At 43.6% G+C, this 21,969-nt stretch overlaps 1 protein-coding gene across 1 annotated transcript; it reads left to right on the plus strand.

The window, feature by feature from the left end:
* The first annotated feature begins 262 nt into the window (after positions 1 to 262).
* Positions 263 to 8,878, plus strand: IL36B (interleukin 36 beta). Its single transcript, XM_052648246.1, has 4 exons — positions 263 to 287; positions 2,565 to 2,672; positions 6,520 to 6,659; positions 8,666 to 8,878. The coding sequence occupies exons 1-4, from the start codon at positions 263 to 265 to the stop codon at positions 8,876 to 8,878; spliced, it is 486 nt and encodes a 161-aa protein (XP_052504206.1).
* The last annotated feature ends 13,091 nt before the right edge of the window (positions 8,879 to 21,969 follow it).

A 21,969-nucleotide genomic window follows, 5' to 3' on the forward strand; every position in this document is an offset into this window, starting at 1 on the left:
TCACCACTGAGATACTAGGGAAGCCCAGAAAGACTTGATTTTTAACTTAGCTACATTTCTTAGTGGCTATATGACTTTGGGTAAGTTTTGCCATCTCTCAGGGACTGTTTTCTTCCATAAGAAATAAAGATTAATGGCTCCCAAAGGATGAAAGATTCATCAGGTACATCTCTATCAGATACAGAATGAGCTCTCAATGTTGGTTATGCAAAACTCTGAAAGGAGGACTATGGATTGCCCCAAATAGGATATGAATGAGGCCATGGCTCACATCGTCAATGAATCAAGTGAGCCACACCTCTGCCTCCAAAGCAGTCCAGAAGGAAGTTCTCCTTCTTAACTCAGCATCTGGCCTTTTCTGTATTTCCTCATTGGTGTTTCCTGACATTTACTCTCCTCTGGTTTCTCTAGGACCCCAGCCTGGCCACACCTGTTTTGCCTCTCAGTCACTCGCTGAATCCTCATGAGACCTCTGTCTTGGACCAGTTTTCTTGCCAAAGTGGGCACACCCAGAGCCAGGAAATAACCCTCCTTCCTCACTCATTTAAAGCCCCGGAAGTCCTGGACAGTTCTACAGGGCACTTGGGTGCAGGTGAAACCATAAGATTGGGCTCCAGGACAAGAGCATCTCTTTGGACAAAGGTAACTGCTGCTCCTCAGAAACTGTGTATGGGAAACTTTTTTTCACTGCTCTGTGTCCAGCTTTGAGGAACCTCTGGGAGCCTTGGTCCAAGACCCGCAGTGTCAGAGGAACTGAGACTGCTTCCAGAGTGCTGCTGGTAGTGGGTTTACTCTTTCTCTAGGGACGACTACAGATTCAGGCACTGCATATCCTGAGGCAGAGGGGGATGTGAACAATTGGTTCTCATTGTGGGGAGTTTGTGGTCTTCTTGGGGAATTGTCATGGTTCCCTAACCAGAAGCTCAGAGATAGATGTCCCCTAACAGAAAAGTTATGACCAACCTAGATAGCATATTCAAAAGCAGAGACATTACTTTGCCGACTAAGGTCCATCTAGTCAAGGCTATGGTTTTTGCTGTGGTCCTGTATGGATGTGAGAGTTGGACTGTGAAGAAGGCTGAGCACCGAAGAATTGATGCTTTTGAACTGTGGTGTTGGAGAAGACTCTTGAGAGTCCCTCGGACTGCAAGGAGATCCAACCAGTCCATTCTGAAGGAGATCAGCCCTGGGATTTCTTTGGAAGGAATGATGCTGAAGCTGAAACTCCAGTACTTTGGCCACCTCATGCAAAGAGTTGACTCATTGGAAAAGCCTCTGATGCTGGGAGGGATTGGGGGCAGGAGGAAAAGGGGACAACAGAGGATGAGATGGTTGGATGGCATCACTGACTCGATGGACGTGAGTCTGAGTGAACTCTGGGAGTTGGTGATGGACAGGGAAGCCTGGCATGCTGCGATTCATGGGGTTGCAAAGAGTCGGACACGACTGAGTGACTGAACTGAACTGAACAGTTAAAATACCTAATGTGGTCCATGGACATCCTTGTGCAGAGATGCCTCTTTGGATGAAAGGTTGGGGAAGATGTGAGTCAGAAAAACAGGGTAGCCACTGGTTATTTAGGATGCTCAAGCTTCAAGTCAGGATAGTTGGTGGCTTATCAGCTGTGCTAAATGGAGACAGGCACGCACTCTTTCTTCCTCTAAATCCAGAGACTTGCTGCACCAGAAGGTACCTGAGCTGATGCACTGAAATCTCCTAACAATCCTAGCTGTGATGGATGGAGGGCATGCCAGGGTCACTGAAGCCTGGAGAGCCAGGACCACTCAGCCCTGACAGTGATGGGAGCTTCCATCTTGGGTTTTACAGCCCTGGAACATGCTTTTCCCATCCTTACTCTCAAATGTACATCTAAGATAGAGTCTCAGGACAGTTTTTTTTATACAGAATTCCAGGGGAAGGGAAAAAATGGATAACGTGTTTTTCTTCCCTCTTTCCCTACAAGACTAATTGCTGACCACAGCCTCTTCACCATCTGGTCTACCTCGTCCTCTTCACAGAAAGCCCTGAAGCCAACATGGCATGCCCTATGTGTAAGTGGTGGATCACAAACCAGCTTGGAAATACTTCCATCTGGTCTCCCCAAAGAAATGGAGTACAGGGGTTTCTGTTTTGTACAAGAAATCCTTGTAGTCCAGATTATTCATTCAAAATAAATAAGTAGTTCTAGAACTACTTATTTATTTTGATAAAGAGAGTAAATAAGAAACAATGTATTGATGAGTGATTTATATATACTTTGTTTTGTTACTACCCAGAGACTATCAGTCAGCAAAAAGACAAGTAAATGATAATCCTAGAAAAAAGGGTGAATCTTGAAAGACTCTTGAGACTATGAGTGCATGTAGCTTCTTTCAGATGCGTTGGTTCACAAACCAGCCCCTGTCCTATTTCCCTTTCCTTTTTCCAATAGCCATTCTTTGTCAGAGCAGTAAATCTACTCCTAGGAATCTTAGGAATCAAAGGCCTTTATTACCAGTTGCAATTGGAGTCCTAAAGTTTACAATAACCTCATGTATATTTTGTGATTTTCTGTCTTCTGGCAGTGCAAAAATATCCCAGTTACCGTCACATTCGTGATTCTCGGCAGATGGTGTGGGTCGTAAAAGGAAATTCGTTAATAGCAGTTCCTTCTAGCAACAACGTTAAACCTGGTGAGTGACAATCAAAGCCACTGTGTTGCCCTTAAAGGGACATCAGCTTCACCGGGGATGGGGCTGAGCTTGTGTGAGCTTGGGAAACATATTCTTGGGGACAGCTTCAGTGTCCTCAAGAAAGGCAGGAAAGGGCAAGATGGTTCCCTTACACTGTCTGGGAAGGGTATGAGGAAAGGAGACCTGTACTCAGAAATGAGGGTGTGATGGATCTGGAACTCTCCTCACCAAAAGAAAATGTCCTTAATTAAGAAGAGATTATTCATTCAATTAACAGCTGACCTTCTCCTTGGAATTTCTCTCTTCTAAATTTCAACCATTGCTACCTCTGTCCTTAAATTTAAACTGCTTCAGCTTTCCATTACCATACCTATATTTTTCTAATCTGGAGTCCTCTCTTCTAATAATAGGGGAATATTCCTTCCTCCCATCAATCCATCGCATGCCTATTATACCTCAATAAAGCTGAAAAAAAAGTCAATCCAAGTCAGCTTCTTTTCCTTTCTTGTTTTTTTCCTTTGATGTTTGATTTCATTCCCCTTTCCCCTGCTTATTCTGTCTTTGTCTTCTTTCTAACTCTGACTAGACATGTGCTAATGGAACATTTCCAGGCTTAATACTAAAAACCTCCTCTGGATTTGCACATTTTATTTCTACACGTGTTCTATTTTCCTATGTGGCAATCTATATACTGTTCTGTGTACAGTCATAGTCATGGAAGAGTACACAGCTTGTCTCCATTTCCCCACCTGTCCGTGCTTACATCAAACAATAAAGCTTCTGAATTGTTCTTGGCCCACTCATCTCTAGCTTCTCTTTCCAGTCACCAGACCCGTTTCTCTGTCCTCACTTTTTGTTCCTCAGTGGCAGTCAGCATAATTGATTACTCTTTCTTGAACACTCTCTGTTCCCTCCTTTGGTAAGAATGTTCTATGTGGTTCACTGGCTCTTTTTTGCACTCTCCCTTATGACTCCACTTTCTCTGTAAAATAGCCAAATGCTGGCAATTTTCAGAGCTCAATCTGTAACTATCACACCACCACTCTGAAGGGACTCAGAGCTGGTTTCTTGGATTGACGTGTTGCCTCTTCTTTCTGGCATTTATGCTTCCAACCCAGCTGTCTCCCCTGAAAATTTTACCTATGTCCTTTTTTGGTTCCATCTGACAGAAGATGATAGAGAGCAGAAGAGTGTGTATAGCAGGGCTTTGTGACCAAGCGTGAAAATGGCCTGGAACATTCCCCTTCATAACCATTGGCTAAAATGGAGTCACATGACTTGTAGCTAACTGCAAGGGATGCTGGGAAATGTAGTCTAACTCTGTGTCCAGAGACAAAACAAAAACAGATTTTGGCTAGTAGCTAGTGGCCTTTACATTCCAACTATCATAGGGTGGATGTTCAGTGAATGTTTCCTGAACTGTTTGCTGAGCTGATGTACAGGTCTCTGTAAACCATTTCCTTTTGATGTCCTCTCAGACATCTCAGTGGCGCTAGTGGTAAAGAACCTGCCGGTCATTGAAGGAGATGTAGGAGATGAGGGTTCGATCCCTAGGTTGGGAAGATCCCCTGGAGGAGGGCATGGCAACCCACTCCAGTATTCTTGTCTGGAGAATCCCAGGGACAGAGGGCCCTGGTGGGCTACAGTGCATGGGGCCACAGAGAGTCGGACATGACTGAAGTGACTTAGCATGCAGACATCTCTAACAACGTCTGTTCCAAAAGTGGAACTGTGGATCTGACTTCTCAAAACGGTTTATGGACCCAGTCTTCCCCATCTTCTTTGGTGGCACTACTGTCACCATGTTCACCGGAGCCAGCAATACAGGAGGCATCCTTATTTCTTCTTTTCTTTGATCTCCATTTAATCCACCAGCAGAGACTGATGAGTCTATGTGCAAAATAAGCCTTATTTCTAAGTTAATATCATCTTTCACTTGGAGCACTGTATTACTTCCTCACTGCCCTCTCTCCCACTTCACTTGTGTAGCTTCACATCCTATCTTTACAAACCATCAACAGTGACCTTCTTACCACATTAATTGAAGAATATTGTTTCCAAGTATTTGTGTTTTGGGGATGGAAGTTCAGGGAAAGTGAGCAGTGAGGAGATCTGAGGCACACCAATCTTATTTTTGGGGCCTGGAACTTACCGAGCTTCTTTCCATGTAAGGGTCTTGACATTTCCTTTCCCTGTCAACACTCTTCATCCAAACCCCTCCACCACCACATTCCCATTTCTTCATTTACTGGCTTCCTTTTAGCGTTAAGTTCTTGACTTGAACCTTACTCTGCTTTTTCGCTTCCTCTTTCTTGGTCTCTCTCCTACTGTCCCAGGCCTTTGTCAGTTTCCCCAAAACAGATGTTGCCACTTGTGGATCTGGTCATTTCTCTGTTTCCATGGTTTAGTTCCATTTTCCATGGTGGCAATAACAATGTCTCTTGTTCTCAGCTAAATCTCCAGAGCCTTGAGTGAGCACTCAACAAAGAATGTTGAATGGATAAATTCCCTTCTCCCTACCCAGAAGGCAGGTGGATGCAGAACATGCAGGCTCCTGGGAATCACCTGCTAAATTAGTTGAGAATTAAAATATACTGATAGCGACAGAAAATCCACTCAACTAGGAATTAGGGCTTCCCTTGTGGCTTCCTGGGTGGTGCAGAGGTTAAAGCGTTTGCCTGCAATGTGGGAGACCTGGGTTCGATCCCTGGGTCAGGAAGATCCCCTGGAGAAGGAAATGGCAACCCACTCCAGTATTCTTGCCCCGAGAATCCTATGGACGGAGGAGCTTGGTGGGCTACAGTCCATGGGTTGCAAAGAGTCGGACATGACTGAGCGACTTCACTTTCACTTTCACTTTGTGCCTCAGATGGTAAAGCGTCTGCCTACACTGTGGGAGACCTGGGTTAGAGGCCTGGGTCGGGAAGATCCTCTGGAGAAGGAAATGGCAACCCACTCCAGTACTCTCGCCTGGAAAATCCCATGGACGGAGGAGCCCGGTAGGCTACAGTCCATGGGGGTAACAAAGAGTCGGACATGACTGAGCAGCTTCACTACTTCACTAGGAATTAACTAGGGGCTTCCCTGGTGGCTCAGCAGTAAGGAATCTGCTTTCCAATGCAGGAGATGTGGGTTTGATCCCAGGGTCAGGAAGACTCCCTGGAGGCGGGCATGGCAACCCACTCCAGTATTCTTGCATGGGAAATCCCATGGACAGAGGAGCCTGGCAGGCTGCAGTCCATGAGATTGCAAAAGAGTCAGACATAACTTGGTGACTAAACCATCCAGCAGGAATTGAATAAGATAGAAATTCCTTTCTTTCTCACAGAAAAGAAGCCTGAGAAGGCAGACTAAGGCCCATAGATGCCTCTGTAATGCCACCAGATTCCAAGGATTCTAGGGTTCTGCTTTACCATCTTCAAGATCACCTTCACCACCATCTAGGTATAGACAGGGAATAAGAAGAAAGCTCCTCCCAGCTGAGTGACCCCTTTTAAAGAAGAACATTCTTAGAAATCCTACACAACATTCCACTCCTATCTCATGGGCTAAAACTTAAGCATATAGTCAAAGTTAGCTGTAAGTGTGATGGGAAATTTATTTTTATTTGGGGGAAGTAATATATCCTGGTGAAGCTGGGGCTCTGATATTAAGGAAGAAGTAGGAAATGGATTTCAGCCGACTGATGAAGGGTCTCTGACATATGGCTAGTGGGAGAAGACTTCGGGAGGGGGGCATGTCCTGGCTGCTCAGTAAGTATCCCTCAGATGTGAGTATCAGACCAGAAGGAATGGCCTTTTCACTGCTTGGAGCCTGACACCTGTTTCCATTTTCCCTGTGTTTCCAGTCATTCTTTCTTTGATAGCATGTAGAGACGTGGAGTTCCATGAGGAAGGAAAAGGTACTCCACATTACATGGGAATCAAGGACAAAAATCTCTGTCTCTACTGCACAGAAATCCAGGGCTATCCCACTTTGCAGCTTAAGGTGAGTGGTTGTGCAGCTAATTAGAGAAGTACATTAATGAGAGCAACTTTCAATTTCATTTTACCTATTACTGAATATAAGCAATAGGTTTGTATAATTCTATAGTAATAGAAGAACAGACTCTGTATGATTTCAATATCTTTAGACCATGAAATTTTTGCACCTTGTTTTATGTCCCTGGATGGTCCAGGGTCTCCTGGTTTATAGTCTATGGGAACTTGAATAGAATTTGTACACCGCCACTGTGTGAAAATTGTACAATCTTAATTATGTTGAATTGGTCCATAGTACTTTTCAGGTATACTATATGCTTCTATTTTTCTGTCTATTCATTCTAGTAACTTTTGAGAGTTTGATATTGAAATTCCAACTAAAAATCATAATTTGATATTAAAAGGTGAGATGTTACTGTCAGCAAAGGTCCATCTAGTCAAGGCTATAGTTTTTCCAGTAGTCATGTATGGATGTGAGAGTTGAACTATAAAGAAAGCTGAGGACTCAAGAACTGATGCTTTTGAACTGTAGTGATGGAGAAGACTCTTGAGAGTCCCTTGGACTGCAAGGAGATCCAACCAGTCCATCCTAAAGGTAATCAGTCCTGGGTGTTCATTGAAAGGACTGATGTTGAAGCTGAAACTCCAATACTTTGGCCACCTGATGCAAAAAGCTGACTCATTTGAAAAGACCCTGATGCTGGGAAAGATTGAGGGCAGGAAGAGAAGGGGACAAGAGAGAATGAGATGGTTGGATGGCATCACCGACTCAATGGACATGAGTTTGGGTAAACTCCGGGAGTTGGTGATGGACAGGGAGGCCTGGCATGCTGTAGTTCATGGGGTCGCAAAGAGTTGGATACGACTGAGCGACTGAACTGAACTGAACTGAACTGAACTGAAAAATAATTGTAACATATAGTGGAATAATATGTAACTTTGTTCTGTATTTTCCAAGTCTCCTGTAAATATGTTATCATCCTTTCATGCTGCTGCTAAGTTGCTTCAGTTGTGTCCGACTCTGTGAGGTCCCATAGATGGCAGCCCACCAGCCTCCCCTGTCCCTGGGATTCTCCAGGCAAGAACACTGGAGTGGATTGCCATTTCCTTCTCCAATGCATGAAACTGAAAAATGAAACTGAAGTCGTTCAGTCGTTCAGTGTCTGACTCTTAACGACCCCATGGACTGCAACCCACCAGGCTCCTCTGTCCATGGGATTTTCCAGGCAAGAGTACCGGAGTGGGGTGCCATTGCCGTCTCCGCATCCTTTCATAATTTAGAAAATAAAAAAGAAAGAAGAAAACAAACAAACCAAAAAGAAACAGGTTTGCAATCCTGGATATTCACCATAAAGAAGGAAAGCTGACTTGATTCCCAAGTCAACACAAGGGACCTTTGGAAGGTGTACGATTCATTTTACTGAATGAGCTTACTCTGCAAGCCAGAGAATACATCCATGAAAATGTTTCAGAATGGCCATTCTCAGTCCTCTTTACCCATCCCCCAGAGATCCTCCAAGGCTCTGGGATGCTTCCTCTTAAGTAAAGCTAGTGAATGGCATTGGAGACCAGAGGGGAGATTGTTAATTGGATTTGGTGGATGACATACTTATGGTCCCCATTCTGAAAGTCAGATATGTACTTATGAAGCCAATCCTCTGCTTCTGATGGAAGCTGTAATGTGTAAACCCACTTGGAGGTGGGGAATCTCATGAGACTGCCCTGAACCATCCAATGAGTGCATCCATGAAAGAGTTTACAACTCCCTCTGTTTTCAGAAAGGCAGTTCTGGTTCAAGGAATCAGAAGCACTTCTTGTGATGGGATTCTGGGGTGGGGCCAAGTACTGGGAACCAGTGGATTGCCTGTTTTGAGAGCTGGCATCCCCCTCTCATCTGCCTGTGTCCCTTACCACTGTCCCTCTCTTTGCAGAAAGGGGACAGTGCCAGGGCTGAGTTAGTTTATCTCCCTCCTCCCCAAAATCCTCTCTAACTAGCCTTTTTCTTACCTTCAGGAAGAAGATATCATGCATCTCTACAGTAAGCCCAGAGGAGAGAAGCACTTCCTCTTTCACCGCAGTGATGAAGGCTCCACCGTTGTCTTTCAGTCAGTCTCCTACCCTGGCTGGTTCATTGCGACCTCCTCTGAAGCAGGGCAGCCTGTTACCCTCACCAAGGAGAGGGGCACAGCCAAAAGCACGAATTACTACTTAGAGGGTGGACTCTAAATCCAGTCTGGGCTCTGGGTGGCTGAATCCAGTTCAGAGGATCAAGCAGTCAGAGGTCCTTCTGTTTGAAAACACAACAGGTCGTCTTAAGAGACCACCGTACATGGATGCCCATCCACAGCCTACCTCATTCTCATCACCTCAAAACCACCTCCTCTTCTAGATACCCTCTAGATTTGTTGCTGTTGTTTAGTCACTAAGTTGTGTCCAACTCTTTTGTGACCCCATGGACTATAGCCTGCCAGGCCCCTCTCTCCATGGAATTTCCCAGGCAAAATGTTGGAGTGGGTTGCCATTTCCTTCTCTAGGGGATCTTTCTGACCCAGTGATCGAACCCACATATCCCGCATTGGCCAGCAGATTCGCTGAGCCACCAGGGAAGCCCACCCTCTAGATAATCTCTAGATAATTTCTAGATAATCTCTAGATAATTTCTAGATAATCTCTAGATAATTTCTAGATACACTGTGTCCCCTACTTGCACGTCATTCCAGTGTGAAGCCTAAGAGTCACTTTTTATTCTTTCTTGATCCTGTCCCATCATCCTAGTTGCCAAGTCCAGTTAAGTCCACTCCCAAATCCTTCTTGCAACCTCTCTTGCTATCCCTTCTGCCAACCCATAGCCTGGAAATGTGACTTCCAAACATATAATCCTATCAATACAAGATATTAATAATTCTATACATGCTTATTATAAATATCATAACATGCACTCCAAAAGATGAATCTAAAGGGTAAGGTGAATGTAAAATAAAAATATCACAAGTCTTGAGAGTCATGATGAACTCATAGTATCATTAGTTAATAATTTGATGCACAGTATACAATTCAGTTAAGATTAATTGCTAACCATAGTGGATGTAAATCAATCTGTATTTCAAAGATTCACTAATAGCAGTTTATACTTTTTTCAAGCATCAACTATGACATATTCTTGTTATTATTCCTGTTTCTTAGACTTTTAGGGGGACATTCAACCACCAGTTTCTTTATTCTGATGCTTTTAAATCAGTTGTTCATTTTGTGAGGATTACTTTAGTTAAAGCTTGTAGTAAAATTTATGAATTCACTCAACCAGAGACAGGTAAATTGCAGGTTTTATATATGAATGTGAGCATATCAGATTTTCTTCCTTCAGGAAACCTTGCCCTTCTTGGTATACGATGAACAGGCATATTGGGCTTTTCAGTGACTGGGAACCCTGCACCAATGGGGGAGAGTGGGCAGGGAAATTCCAGCTCTGTAGTACACATGATTCCTCAGGGTCCAAGCAGGACTGAGTCACAGTCACCCATGGGAGTGTTGAGCTCAGGAACACCTCCTTGCATTGGTTTCCTTCATTTCCCTGCTTCAGTTTCTCTAGCTCCCATTCTTATTCCTTCAGATCATTTCTCATCATTCCAAGATAGACAGATGGAGAAAGAGAGGAGGGACAAGATGGCAGAGTACAAGGACCTTGAGCTCACATCCTATCATGACAGACGGAGAGAGCTCTATCAGTTTTATTTCCCTTGTTTCAGTCTCTGAAACATTGGTTTCTATGACTTTTTCCTCCAGCCTTTGAGATACTCTAATATTCGAAATGTTGATGCTATTGTTGTACTTTTGTCTTCTATTTACTTGAACATAGGCATTAAAAATAATTTTATTCATTTTTGTTTGCAATGGGTCTTCACTATGCAACGGCTTTTTCTCTAGTAGTGGGGAGAAGGTTTGACTCTTTGTTGCTGTGTGGGGGCTTCTCATTGCAGTGGCTCCTCTTGGTGTGGAGCACAGGCTCTAGGGCACTTGGGCTTCAGGATTTGCAGCTCTCCAGCTCTAGAGCACAGGCTCAATAATTGTGGTGCACTGGCATAGTTGCTCTGCGGCCCGTGGAATCTTCCCCGACCAGGGATCGAAACTGTGTGTCCTACATTGACAGGCAGATTCTTATCCACTGAGCCACCAAGGAAGGCTATGACTAGATGATCTTACTTGTTATGAATTTAAGTTCCAAATGGATAACAGTGATTTGATCTGGCCCAGAGCTCTTGTTGGAACTCCAGATTTGCACTCACAACTACCAGCTTGGATATACTCCGAACCTGCAAAATGAGTATGTCCCAAGGAGCACTCTTGATCCTTGCCCAATATGCCTATTGCCTCAGCCAGTCTTTTCCATCTCAGTTACTCAAGATAGAAACCTGGAGTCATCCTTGATTTTCCTCTCCCTAAAGACCTGCATCCAACCCATCAAGTCTATTCACCAAGAAGCCTACCTTCAAAGTACATCTCAAATCCACCCATCCCTCTCCAACTTCTCTGCCATCCACCACTGGATATCTGGAACCCATAACTCACCAGTCCTGTACATCTGCCTCCTGACTGGTGACCTCCATCTACCACTCCATCTATCTGTTAAATCAGTTCTCTGTGAGCCAGCAAGGATTATCTCCATAAATAGAAATTCAACTATGTCATTCCAATGTTTAGACTTCTTTGATGTTTCCACTTGCAGTTAGAATGAAATGCAAATTCGTTTCTAAAAATTTGCTTATTGTTAAGTTTTTTAATTGGTGGAAAATTGCTTTACAATGTTGTGTTGGTTTCTGCCATGGAACAACTCAAATCAGTCACATTTAGACTGATAGATAGATATATAGGCTTCCCTGATGGCTCAGTGGTAAAGAGTCTGTCTGCAATGCAGGAGACCCCGGTTCCATCCTTGGATTGGGAATATCCTCTAGAGGAGGGCATGGCAACCCACTCTAGTACTCTTGCCTAGAGCATCCCATGGACAGAGGAGCCTGGCAGGCTGAAGTCCATAGCGTCACACAGAATCAGACATGACTGAAGCAACTAAGCAGCATATATATATGTACACACACACACACACACACGCACACACACACACACTCTCTCTCTCTCTCTCTCTCTCTCTCTCTCTCTCTCTCTCTCTCTCTTTCTCCACTTTGAGCCTCCCTCCCTGCCCTCCATCCCACTCCTCTAGGTCATTTCAGAGCACCAGGCTGGGCTCCCTGAGTTATACAGAGACTTTTGACTATCTATTTTACACGTGACCTACATCCAACCCATATACACTTTTTATCATGTGTATATGTCAATGTTACTTTCTCAGTTCGCCCCACCCTCATCTTCGCCCACTGTATCCACAAGTCCATTCTCTGCTAGGTTCATCAATATCATTTTTCTGGATTCCGTATATATGTGTTAATATGCAATGCTTGTTTTTCTCTTTCTGACTTACTTCCCTCTGTGTAAGAGGCTCTAGGCTCATCTACCTCACTACAACTGACTCAAATTTGTTCCTTTGTATAACTGAATAATATTCCATTTATATATTTATCCATTAATCTGTTGATGGACAGCTAGGTTGCTTCCATGCCCTGGCTATTGTAGATATTGCTGCAATGAACATTGGTGTACAAATGTCCTGTAGAATTGTGGTTTTCTCAGGGCATATGCCCTGTAGTGGGATTGCTGAGTTATGTGTGTGTGAGTGCTATGTCAATTCAGTCATGTCTGACTCTTTGAGACCCTATGCGCTGCAGCCCATCAGGCTCCTCTGTCCATGGGATTTCCCAGGCAAGAATACTGGAGTGGTTTACCGTGCTCTCTTCCAGGGACATTCCTGACCCAGGGATCGAACCCCTGTCTCTTATGTCTGTGCATTGGCAGTCAGGTTCTTTCCCACTACCCCAAGCTGGGAAGCCCTTGCTGGTCATATGATAGATTTATAGTTTTTTGAGGCATCTCCATACAGTTCTCCATAGTGGCTGTATCAGTTCCCTTTTCTCCACATTCTCTCCAGTATTTATTGTTTGTAGAGTTTTTTGATATTGGCCATTCTGATTGGTGTGATGTGATACCTCATTGTAGTTTGAATTTTCATGAAATGCAAATTCTTTACCATAGTTGACAGGTTTGACTGGATGGTCTGGCCCCTGATGGCCCAACACTACTTTCAGATCAGTCTCTTCATTGCCATCTTCAGTCATGTTAATCTTTCAGTTCTTTGAATATGCTGAGTCCTTTATAGCCCCTGGAGCTTTGCATATGCTATGCTCATGTACATCCCTGTTACCTGTATTAGCTTATTCTCTCTCGCTGCCTTTCTGGCTCCTTCAAGTTATCTCCTTATATGTCACCTCCTCAAGAGGCCTTCCCTAACCACCATGTCTGAAGAAAACTGCTTCTTCTATCTCCTGAAATTTCCTTTTTCCTGTTTTTTATTCTTCACATAATTCATAATGATTTTATTTGCTTTTGTCTTTCTTTCCTTCCCTCTTTGCAGTATAAAATGCTTGATTGGTGGGAAGTAGTGTTTGTCTAGTTCACCATTACACCCCCAGCTCCGAGCACCATGTCTGTGTCAAATAAATATATGTTAAACAAATTAATTATTAATTAATTGCTAAATGAATGAATAAATGGTGAGCCGACTTTCTCCCCAGGCAGTTCACCCTCCCCAGGCAGTCCACCCTCTCCAGAAAAACTAGTCTCATCTCCACCTTCCTGTTCCTAATCCTTGATGTCACAGGGAAGAGAGGTCTCATGTCTACACAAGTGCTTCCACTTTGTGAAGGTGGCTCCCATGGCCCTCTGTGATCTCCATTTGTTAACAAGGCTGTTGCCCCAGAGTCATATCTCTGCCTCTCCCTCAAATCGAAATCAACTGCATGTAAGTAATATACAGTATTTGTTTCTGTCTGACTTATTTCACTTAGCCTAATATACTCCAAGTTCACTAATGTTGCTACAAATGGCAAAATTTCATTTTTTATTGTTATTATAGTATTTCATTATATATATATATACCTACATACACACACACACAGACACATATATATATTCCACAACTTCTTTACCCATTCATCTTTTGATGGACACTTCTGGTGTTTCCATGTTTTGGCTACTGTAAATAACGATGCTATGAATAATGGGATGCACATACCCTTTCCAATTAGTGTTTTTGTCTTTTTAATGGCTGTGTATTCAGGAGCAGAATTGCTGGAACTGGCAGTCCTATTTTTAGTTTTCTGAGGAACTTCCATACTGTTTTCCACAGTGGCTCAAGAAGTCACATTTCTGATAGTCCACGGTTTAAAGAGGGAAAAAGTGGGAGTCGCTCCAGCAGGGGGATGTCGTGCATGCTTCTGTTGCCGTGTATTTTGTGTCAATGTCCAGCTGGCTTTGTCCGTGTCCTATATCCCAGCCCGATGAGTGATTGGGCTGTTTAATTCTCTTAAATGGATCAGTGGTAAAGAACCTGCCTGCAATGCAGGAGATGTGGGTTCGATCCCTGGGTTTGGAAGACCCCCTGGAGAAGGAAACAGCAACCCACTCCAATATTCTTGCCTGGGAAATCCCACGGACAGAGGAGCCTGGTGGGCTCCAGTCCATGGGGTCGCAAAGAGTCAGACACGCCTGAAGCAACTGAACAACAAGTCTCTCTGTGTCTTCTTGCTGGAGGTCCTCTTTTTATTCCTGAAGGGAAGGATGGAATGTAGGACAACCTATGAGGCCTAGGAGAGCATTGACTCATGGAAAGTTGACTCGTCAGCAGTGTGTGGGGGTTGGGGTCTCAGAGCCTGTGAGGCCAGGGAAGGACCCCGAGCCCTTCCCAATCCACCATCTGCTCTGAACCTTGGCTGCAAGGGCTGGAGAGACTGTTCTGAGGTGGGCCAGGAGGTGAGTGTCACAGAAGGTGAGCAAGTCCACCTGCTTAGAATTTCCTAGTTTCTGGCTCTGGGTCAGCATTCTCTCCCTGTCCCACACTGGGACAGCAGGGAACAAGTCGGGGGAATTGTCTAGTCCTCTCTTAGAGATCAGTGTCTCCAAACCTGTCTGCTCCCTGAGGGTCCAAGGCAAGTTCAGGGTCAAAGTCCTTCAATGTTCTGTTTGTCTGTCTCCAGTCCTGCCTCTTCCCAGCCTTGCCGTGGGGAGCATGGTCCCACCAAGACGTGTATGGCCAAGTCCCTCTGCTGTCCACCTGAAACTATCACAGCATTGTTAATTGGCTATGCTCCAATATAAAGTAAAAATTAAAAAAAAATAATTAAAAGGAAAGAAAAAGAAAATGCTGGCATCTTCTACCTTCATTAATCTCTGGAAAACCTTACCATTTGCAGGCCTTGGGAATTGGGAAAGGGGCTCTGGAAAAAGACATGAGCCAGAACTTCAGTCTTGGAGGACACATATCTCTCTTCTGCATCTTGATGGAGGGATGTTGAGTCCATTCTCATGGACCAGGATGCCCACAGGTGGCCTGCCCTGGGCTCTGAGGAGCTGGGGACCTGTCAGGTGGGGATGCTTTTCCCCTGAACACCTTCATCCTCCTTGCAGAGAGCTCCCAACTTCAAATGGTTCAAGGTCTGGGCCCCTGACTCAGGGCAGTCCCACAAGATGTTTCTGTCATTTAAAGTCTTTATTTTCACCATTCAGGGGATTTTTCCTGCTTTTTTTCCTTGAGCAGCTAATTGGAAAAGGTATATGCATCCTGATATTCATAGCATCATTATTCACAGTAGCCAAAACATGGAAACAACATAAGTGTCTGTGAAAAGATGAATGGATAAAGAAGTTGTGGAATATATATATGTGTGTGGGGTGTGTGTGTGTGTGTGTGTGTGTGTGTGTGTGTGTGTAGATATATAATGGAATACTGCTCAACAGTAAGACTGCCTGAGAAGCAGCTGTTCCTTTGATTCCTGCACAGGCTAGGTCCGTCATCAGCACCCACCACATACCAAAAACACAAGAGTGATCAAGGGATCTCTTGGCAACAGCTTCACAGCACAACTGGGCTCGGGGGCCCAGACACCAGGGTGAATCAGGGTGTCTGTGGTCTCATGGGCATGGCAGTCTGTCTTATGGATTCTGTTCTCTGAGCGAATCAGGACTGGCTTCTGGGCTTTTAGCTAGAGAAACATGTGGAGGCTTCTCTCCTTAGAAAGCTGCTTGCTGGTGAGGCTCTGGGTAGGGAGATGACAGCCACAGCATAGCTCAGACTGCTCAGAGCTGCTCAAGGGAAAAAAAGCAGGAGAAATCCCCTGAATGGTGAAAATAAAGACTTTAAATGACAGAAACATCTTGTGGGACTGCCCTGAGTCAGGGGCCCAGATCTTGTCCCATTTGAAATTGGGAGCTCCCTGCAAGGAGAATGAAGGGGTTCAGGGGAAAAGCATCCCCACCTGATAGGTCCTCAGCTCCTCAGAGCCCAGGGCAGGCCACCTGTGGGCATCCTGGTCCATGAGAATGGACTCAACATCCCTCCATCAAGATGCAGAAGAGAGATACATGTCCTCCAAGACTGAAGTTCTGGCTCATGTCTTTTTCCAGAGCCCCTTTCCCAATTCCCAAGGCTTGCAAATTATAAGGTTTTCCAGAGATTAATGAAGGTAGAAGATGCCAGCATTTTCTTTTTCTTTCCTTTTAATTATTTTTTTAACTTTTTATTTGACATTGGAGCATAGCCAATTAACAATGCTGTGATAGTTTCAGGCGGACAGCAGAGGCACTCTGCCATACACGTACTTGTATCCATTCTCCCCCAAACTCCTCTCCCATCCAGGCTGCCACGTAACATTGAGCAGAGTTGTTATGCTATACAATAAGTCCTTGTTGGTTATTCATTTTAAATATAACAGTAAGACTCTAGCATTTGCTGTGCCAGCAGAACTTGAAGAGACTCTGGGGAAACACATTGGTGTTGATGAAAAACTAATCAGTAGTCAATCTAAGAAAGAAATGAGGGCTTCCCTGGTGGTCCAGTGGTAAAGAATCTACCTGCCAGTGCAGGGGACAAGAGCTCAGTCCCTACTGCAGGAGGATCCCATATGCCGAAGGGCAACTAACCCGATGTACTACAACTACTGAGCCCACGTGCTTCAAGTACTGAAGCCCATCCTCCACGGCAAGAGAAGACACTGCAATGAGAAGCCAGGACACCACAACAAAGACCATCCCCCTGCTCACTGCAACTGGAGAAAGCCTGCACACAGCAACAAAGACCCAGCAACCCTCCAAATAAAAAGTAAACAATTCTTTCTATTTTTTTTAAATTAAGAAATGAAAAATTGTATTTGCACCAATCTGGGGATTGTAACCAAGGAGACAGTCTCTCATAGAATTCTTGAGGACTTTTCTATAGCGGTGAAGGGAGAACCCACTATATATGTGATTTTGGCAAAGGGGTACATGCAACCAAGAAATCATCTTGGTTGAAAGTTACTGTTATTTTTCAAAGAACAGGGATCTTGGTGTTTTTAATGCTTTTCTCAGTATGGGTAGATGCAGGAAACTGGGTTTATAAAATTTTCTCCAGAATATATCTGTCTCAGGGCCAGTCTGTCAGTTTTTCCAGCGTACTTAGTGTCTCAATCTGATCTTCCCCTTGAATCTATTTCAGGGTGTACTTTCGGTTAGTGACTGCAGTAGCTAATGGCTTCATTCTTATAAAACTGGACGGTGGGTACCATTCTTTGTTTTACAATGCCTTCCCTTTTGGTCTTAATTTTGATCAGGGATGGGGAAGCATTTTGTGACTAGTTTGTCCCACGGAGTCCTAGGAATGCCCAGGTCAGACGAGGATTTCATTGAAGGTCACTCAGTATGCTTTTTTTGTCTTTTTCCATTACATTTTTTTTCAGTATTTTTGAGGTATAATCGACATATAGCATTATCTTATTTTCAGGTATACAACATTTGTATACAATGTGAAGTGATTATCACAAGTCTAGCTATCACATGTTACCACACAAAGTTAATTCATTATTATGGATTATATTCCATATGATGACCTTTACATCCCCATGACTCAATTTTTCACTGCAAGTCTGTACTTCTTGGCTCCTTTACCCATTTTGAGTCCCCAACTCCCTCTCTTTTGTCAAACACCAAACTGTTCTTTCTGTCTGTGAGTCTGGATTTTGTTTTATTTGCTTTGTTTTTCAGATTCCATATATCGGTGAAACCATATGAAAATTGTCTTTCTCTAACTTTACTTAGCATAATACACTCAGAGTATATCAGTGTTGTCACAAATGTCAAGATTTTATCATTTTTTATGGCTGAATAGTATTCACATTATCACATACCTCTTCTTTTTTTAATCTAGTCATCTAACCTGGATGCCTAGGTTGTTTATACATCCTGGCTGTTGTAAATAATCCTACAGTAAACATGTGCTATGTCATGCCAACTCAATGTGCTTTTACTGGATATGTTAATGATAGCCAAAATGCTCTGTACTACCTGTCCTTCTGGACTGTTATGATCCAGAAAATGGTCCCCTCTTGTTGCTTCTTCCCATATCTAGAGTTACACTATTAAGATCATTGATCTTACAGAACTATACAGTTGATCAATCGTTTCAAGTCATCTATTATTCATTTTATCTAAGGCTCAAGCATGCATTTGGTAATGTAAGAAACAATAATCTTGTAAAAGGCAAGATACAAGTAATAGAGCTAGTAAAATTAATAAGGTCATGACTAAGTATTTGAACTGAGAACTTCCATTGGGTGTGGCTTTCCTTAAGTCATCTGACCAGTCTGTGCTGCATCAGTTTCTCTCTTTAAGGGAAAGGCTGTATTGGCATCGCACATAAAGTTCATCAAAGATGTCTGCATGTACAAGGCGGGTGGTGGGTCAGTGTGATCCCCTTATAAGACTGAGAAAGGAATGTTATCTTTTAAGGAGTTACATGGCTGGTGCCAGAAGAAGGAAACTAGATTTCTACAACTGAACAGGTTTTTCTGCCATTGGGGAGGTCTGGTTAATGCATAATAAAGACGCACAGTGCGCACTAGAGGGGAAGCGGAGGTCAAAGGACAGAAAGTTTTTATGTCTACATTTTTATTGTCTTCCCTTAAAATAGGTTTTCTCCCCCCATCATTAGGAAATAGTTGGTACAAACTCCCATGACAACTCAGAAGTGTGAGATGCTCCTTAGGGTAGATGGTGGGTGAGTGGGGATAAGATAATCCCAGAGGCCCTCTTGACTCCATGTGAAGAAACCGAGATTGGCAGAAGGATTGGAACCATGGGGTTTTCCCCCAAGAGATCAATGGGTTGAGCGATGATGACATGTCCACTCTTGAAGACAGTTTGGTCTGGGACCTATGTAGGTCTCTCCGAGGATGCTAAATGGTGGGGAGAGGCAGGGTGATGCTGATGGTCCTACTCTCCCTGACAACTACACACATATTGCTATAGAGAAGCAAAATTTGCCACTCCCAAATATGTCTCTTTTGCATGTGAATTATTTTAGGCTGATTATTTTTTAGCAACAGAAGACTCAGAAAGTCTTTCTTTTTACTTCCTCTTTAGCTGCCTTAGGGCTTCTGAGGTGGCTCAGTGGTAAAGAATCCATCTGCCAATGCAGGAAACACAGGTTTTATCCCTAAGTTAGAAAGATCCCCTGGAAGAGGAAATGGCAGCTCAATCTGGTATTCTTGCCTGGGAAATCCCATGGACAGAGAAGCCTGATGGGCTACAGTCCATGGGGTCACAAAGAGTTGGACATGCATGCACAAATCTAGCTGGCCAAAGACTGGATAAAGGGCCTGTTCTGGGAATAAAGCTCCCTCCAGAGATATTTGCAAGAATATGGGCAGAGTGTGGTGGGGAAAATGTGGCACGTCCCATTGTCTCTGCAGGGCCCAGAAAAATATTTGCTTTTCCATCTCCTCGTTAATCTCCTTTCTCCTCTTTGAAGTCCCAAAGCACTACCCAAACATCTTTTCTGACTCTCAAAAGCAATGTGTATGTATCACTATGGTAAAAATTAAAATTAACTGAAATCGTATGATACTGTGTCCTTGTTTTACTCATCTGAAAATGTCTTTCTCTTTTTCACTAGGGTGGGGGCTGAGCCCCCTTTAAGGAGATCAATATAAGAAATCCAGGAGGATTTATCTGAATCACAAACCATGACATCAGTCCTCTTTTCTCTTTGAGAGAAAAACCAAACATCTGAAGAATGTACTTGAAGGCATCAAGCTCATTTTTCATGCTCATGTTGGAATTTCTGCCTCAGTCCTTGTCCTTCCTGCTGACAAAGTCGATGACAAACTGGAACTTCCATTTCCTGCTTCCAGAAGAATACATTTCTTTGATGTCCAAGTAGCTCAGTTCTTTCAGAGGCCCTTGAGTCAAAAGAATGACTAAGTCCTTAATTCTGCATGGAGTGCCTCATCCTGATTTCTCAAAGCTGAAAACCCAGATATCCTTTTCCTGGTTCAGAGTGAGATGGATGATGTTGGAGGCCCAGCCTTGGTGATTCACACAATCAGAGAAGGCCACATCTGAGCCAGACAAAAATCTAGGGCTGCACTATCCCGTAGACTACCCGCCCTGCCTGCATTCCACTTGTAGGAAATTTTCCTTCCCTAAGTTTATCCAGCCTGGTGAATGTAGCAGAATCACTAGCAGTTCAGTTTAGTTCAGTCTCTCAGTCGTGTCCGACTCTGCGACCCCATGGACTGCAGCACGCCAGGCTTCCCTACCCATCACCAACGCCTAGAGCCTACTCAAACATGTCCATTGCATCTGTGATGCCATCTAACCATCTCATCCTCTATTGTCCCCTTCTCCTCCCGCCTTCAAACTTTCTCAGCATCAGGGTCTTTTCTAATGAGTCACTTCTTCGCATCAGGTAGCCAAAGTATTGGAGTTTCAGCTTCAACAAAGCTTCTGCACAACAAAGGAAAATATAAGCAAGGTGAAAAGACAGCCTTCAGAATGGGAGAAAATAATAGCAAATGAAGCAACTGACAAACAACTAATCTCAAAAATATACAAGCAACTTATGCAGCTCAATTCCAGAAAAATAAATGACCCAATCAAAAAATGGGCCAAAGAACTAAATAGACATTTCTCCAAAGAAGACATACGGATGGCTAACAAACACATGAAAAGATGCTCAACATCACTCATTATTAGAGAAATGCAAATCAAAACCACAATGAGGTACCACTTCACACCAGTCAGAATGGCTGCGATCCAAAAGTCTGCAAGCAATAAATGCTGGAGAGGGTGTGGAGAAAAGGGAACACTCTTACACTATTGGTGGGAATGCAAACTAGTACAGCCACTATGGAGAACAGTGTGGAGATTCCTTAAAAAATTGCAAATAGAATTGCCTTATAACCCAGCAATCCCACTGCTGGGCATACACACCAAGGAAACCAGAATTGAAAGAGACACATGTACCCCAATGTTCATCGCAGCACTGTTTATAATAGCCAGGACATGGAAACAACCTAGATGTCCATCAGCAGATGAATGGATAAGAAAGCTGTGGTACACATACACAATGGAGTATTACTCAGCCATTAAAAAGAATACATTTGAGTCAGTTCTAATGAGATGGATGAAACTGGAGCTGATTATACAGAGTGAAGTAAGCCAGAAAGAAAAACACCAATACAGTATACTAACACATATATATGGAATTTAGAAAGATGGCAATGATGACCCTGTATGCAAGACAGCAAAAGAGACAGATATGTAGAGCAGACTTTTGGACTCAGAGGGAGAGGGAGAGGGTGGGATGATTTGGGAGAATGGCATTGAAACATGTATACTATCATGTAAGAAACGAATCGCCAGTCTATGTCTGATGCAGGATACAGCATGCTTGGGGCTGGTGCACGGGGATGACCCAGAGAGATGTTATGGGGAGGGAGGTGGGAGGGAGGTTCATGTTTGGGAACGCATGTACACCAGTGATGGATTCATGTCAATGTATGGCAAAACCAACACAGTATTGTAAAGTAAAATAAAGTAAAAATAAAAATTAAAAAAAAGTCCTTCCAATGAATATTCAGGACTGATTTCCTTTAGGATGGACTGGTTGGATCTCCTTGCAGTCCAAGTGATGCTCAACAGTCTTCGCCAATATCACAGTTCAAAAACATCAATTCTTCAATGCTCAGCTTTCTTTATAGTCCAACTCTCACATCCTTACAGAACTACTGGAAAAACCATGTCTCTGACTAGATAGATGGACCTTTGTTGGCAAAGTAATGTCTCTGCTTCTTAATATGCTGTCTAGGTTGGTCATAGCTTTTCTTCCAAGGAGCAAG

Source organism: Budorcas taxicolor, chromosome 11, assembly GCF_023091745.1.
Source record: "Budorcas taxicolor isolate Tak-1 chromosome 11, Takin1.1, whole genome shotgun sequence".
NCBI classification, from domain to species: domain Eukaryota; kingdom Metazoa; phylum Chordata; class Mammalia; order Artiodactyla; family Bovidae; genus Budorcas; species Budorcas taxicolor.